A 1,290-nucleotide genomic window follows, 5' to 3' on the forward strand; every position below is an offset into this window, starting at 1 on the left:
CCCGGCCCGAGGGTCTCTAAACCGAAGGCGCCCCCGCACCCGCCACAGGTCGCGACACGTGCCCACCCTGGGCCGTCCCTCGACTCCGCCCATCCCTTGCTCAACCTTCGGAATTTCCAGCCTGCACCAACCACCGCTCCCCGGGGCGGGGGCGGAGCCACGAGGCCACGCCCCCTTCCCTGCTACTTAAGTGGCGCTGGCGTCCAGGCGCGCACTCTGCTCTAGTTGGATTTGGTCGCGATGTGTCACTCTCGCAGTTCGCTGCCCACTTTGACCGGCCTGCGGGCCCCAGCTCCCGCTCCCTCCCCCAGCCCGGGGCTGCGGCGGGGCTCAGGCCCCGAGATCTTCACCTTCGATCCCCTGCCGGAGCCCGCGGCCTCTCCCGCCGTGCGGCTCAGCGCCTCCCGCGGGCACAGAAAGCGCAGTCGCCGGGTCCTGTACCCGCGAGCGGTGAGTGTGGCCGGAACGCCCGTACGGGGCCCTGGGTCGCTGCGCGTCGGGGCGACGACCTGACCTCCCCCTGCCTTGTCACCCGCAGGTCCGGCGCCAGCTGCCCACCGAGGAACCGAACGCGGCCAAGAGGCTCCTGTTCATCCTGCTCGCCGTGGTCTTCTGCCAAGTCCTGATGGCCGAGGAGGGCGCGCCGGTGACCCTGGGCCCGGAGGACGCGCCCGCCGCCGAGCCCCCCGCACCTGCCGCCCTCGAGCCCTGTAATCTGACCTCGCGGCCCGCGGAGCACGCCCCCGACCTCCGCGCGTTCCTCCAGCAGCACCCGGCTGCCTTCTGAGTCGGCGCCGCCGAGGATCGAACCCACGCACCGGGCGGAGCTGGTGCGCGCGAGCGTATCCCACACTGGGACCGCGGATCGGAACACTAACTTATTCTCACTGCTCCTAATTAATATTTATACGTATTTATGTGTCCTCAGGGTGATGGGGGATGTGTAATATTTATTTTAACTTATGCGAGGGGGCGCGGTGCTCCCCTTCGTGAACGCCGATCTCTTACTGGATGCCGGTTGGTGGCGCCCGGCGCCCGCGCCTCCGCCCCGCAGGTCTCAGGGAAGGGCGGTGGGCCGTGGGGTTGGGGTCGCCCAGTATGTTCTGTGAACACGAATAAACCTGATTTACGCCGGCGTCCTGTGTGAGTCCTTGCGAGCGCCTCTCCCTTCCCCCATCCGAGCCGCCGGGACCGCGAAGCGCGGCGGGCGGGCGCTCCCCCGCAGCCCCGCCGACCCAGCCCGGGGCGTGCGGCCTCCCACAGCTCGGCGCGCTCCGGGTCGGAGCGGGC

General features: G+C 69.8%; 1 protein-coding gene across 1 annotated transcript; it reads left to right on the plus strand.

Moving 5' to 3' along the window:
- The first annotated feature begins 220 nt into the window (after positions 1-220).
- Positions 221-1,135, plus strand: Ier3 (immediate early response 3). The gene is made up of 2 exons (XM_004624331.2): positions 221-450; positions 539-1,135. Exons 1-2 carry the CDS (start codon positions 241-243, stop codon positions 785-787), a joined length of 459 nt encoding a protein of 152 aa, XP_004624388.1. The 5' UTR covers positions 221-240; the 3' UTR covers positions 788-1,135.
- The last annotated feature ends 155 nt before the right edge of the window (positions 1,136-1,290 follow it).

This window comes from Octodon degus, unplaced genomic scaffold, assembly GCF_000260255.1.
Source record: "Octodon degus isolate 3935 unplaced genomic scaffold, OctDeg1.0 scaffold00005, whole genome shotgun sequence".
NCBI lineage: Eukaryota > Metazoa > Chordata > Mammalia > Rodentia > Octodontidae > Octodon > Octodon degus.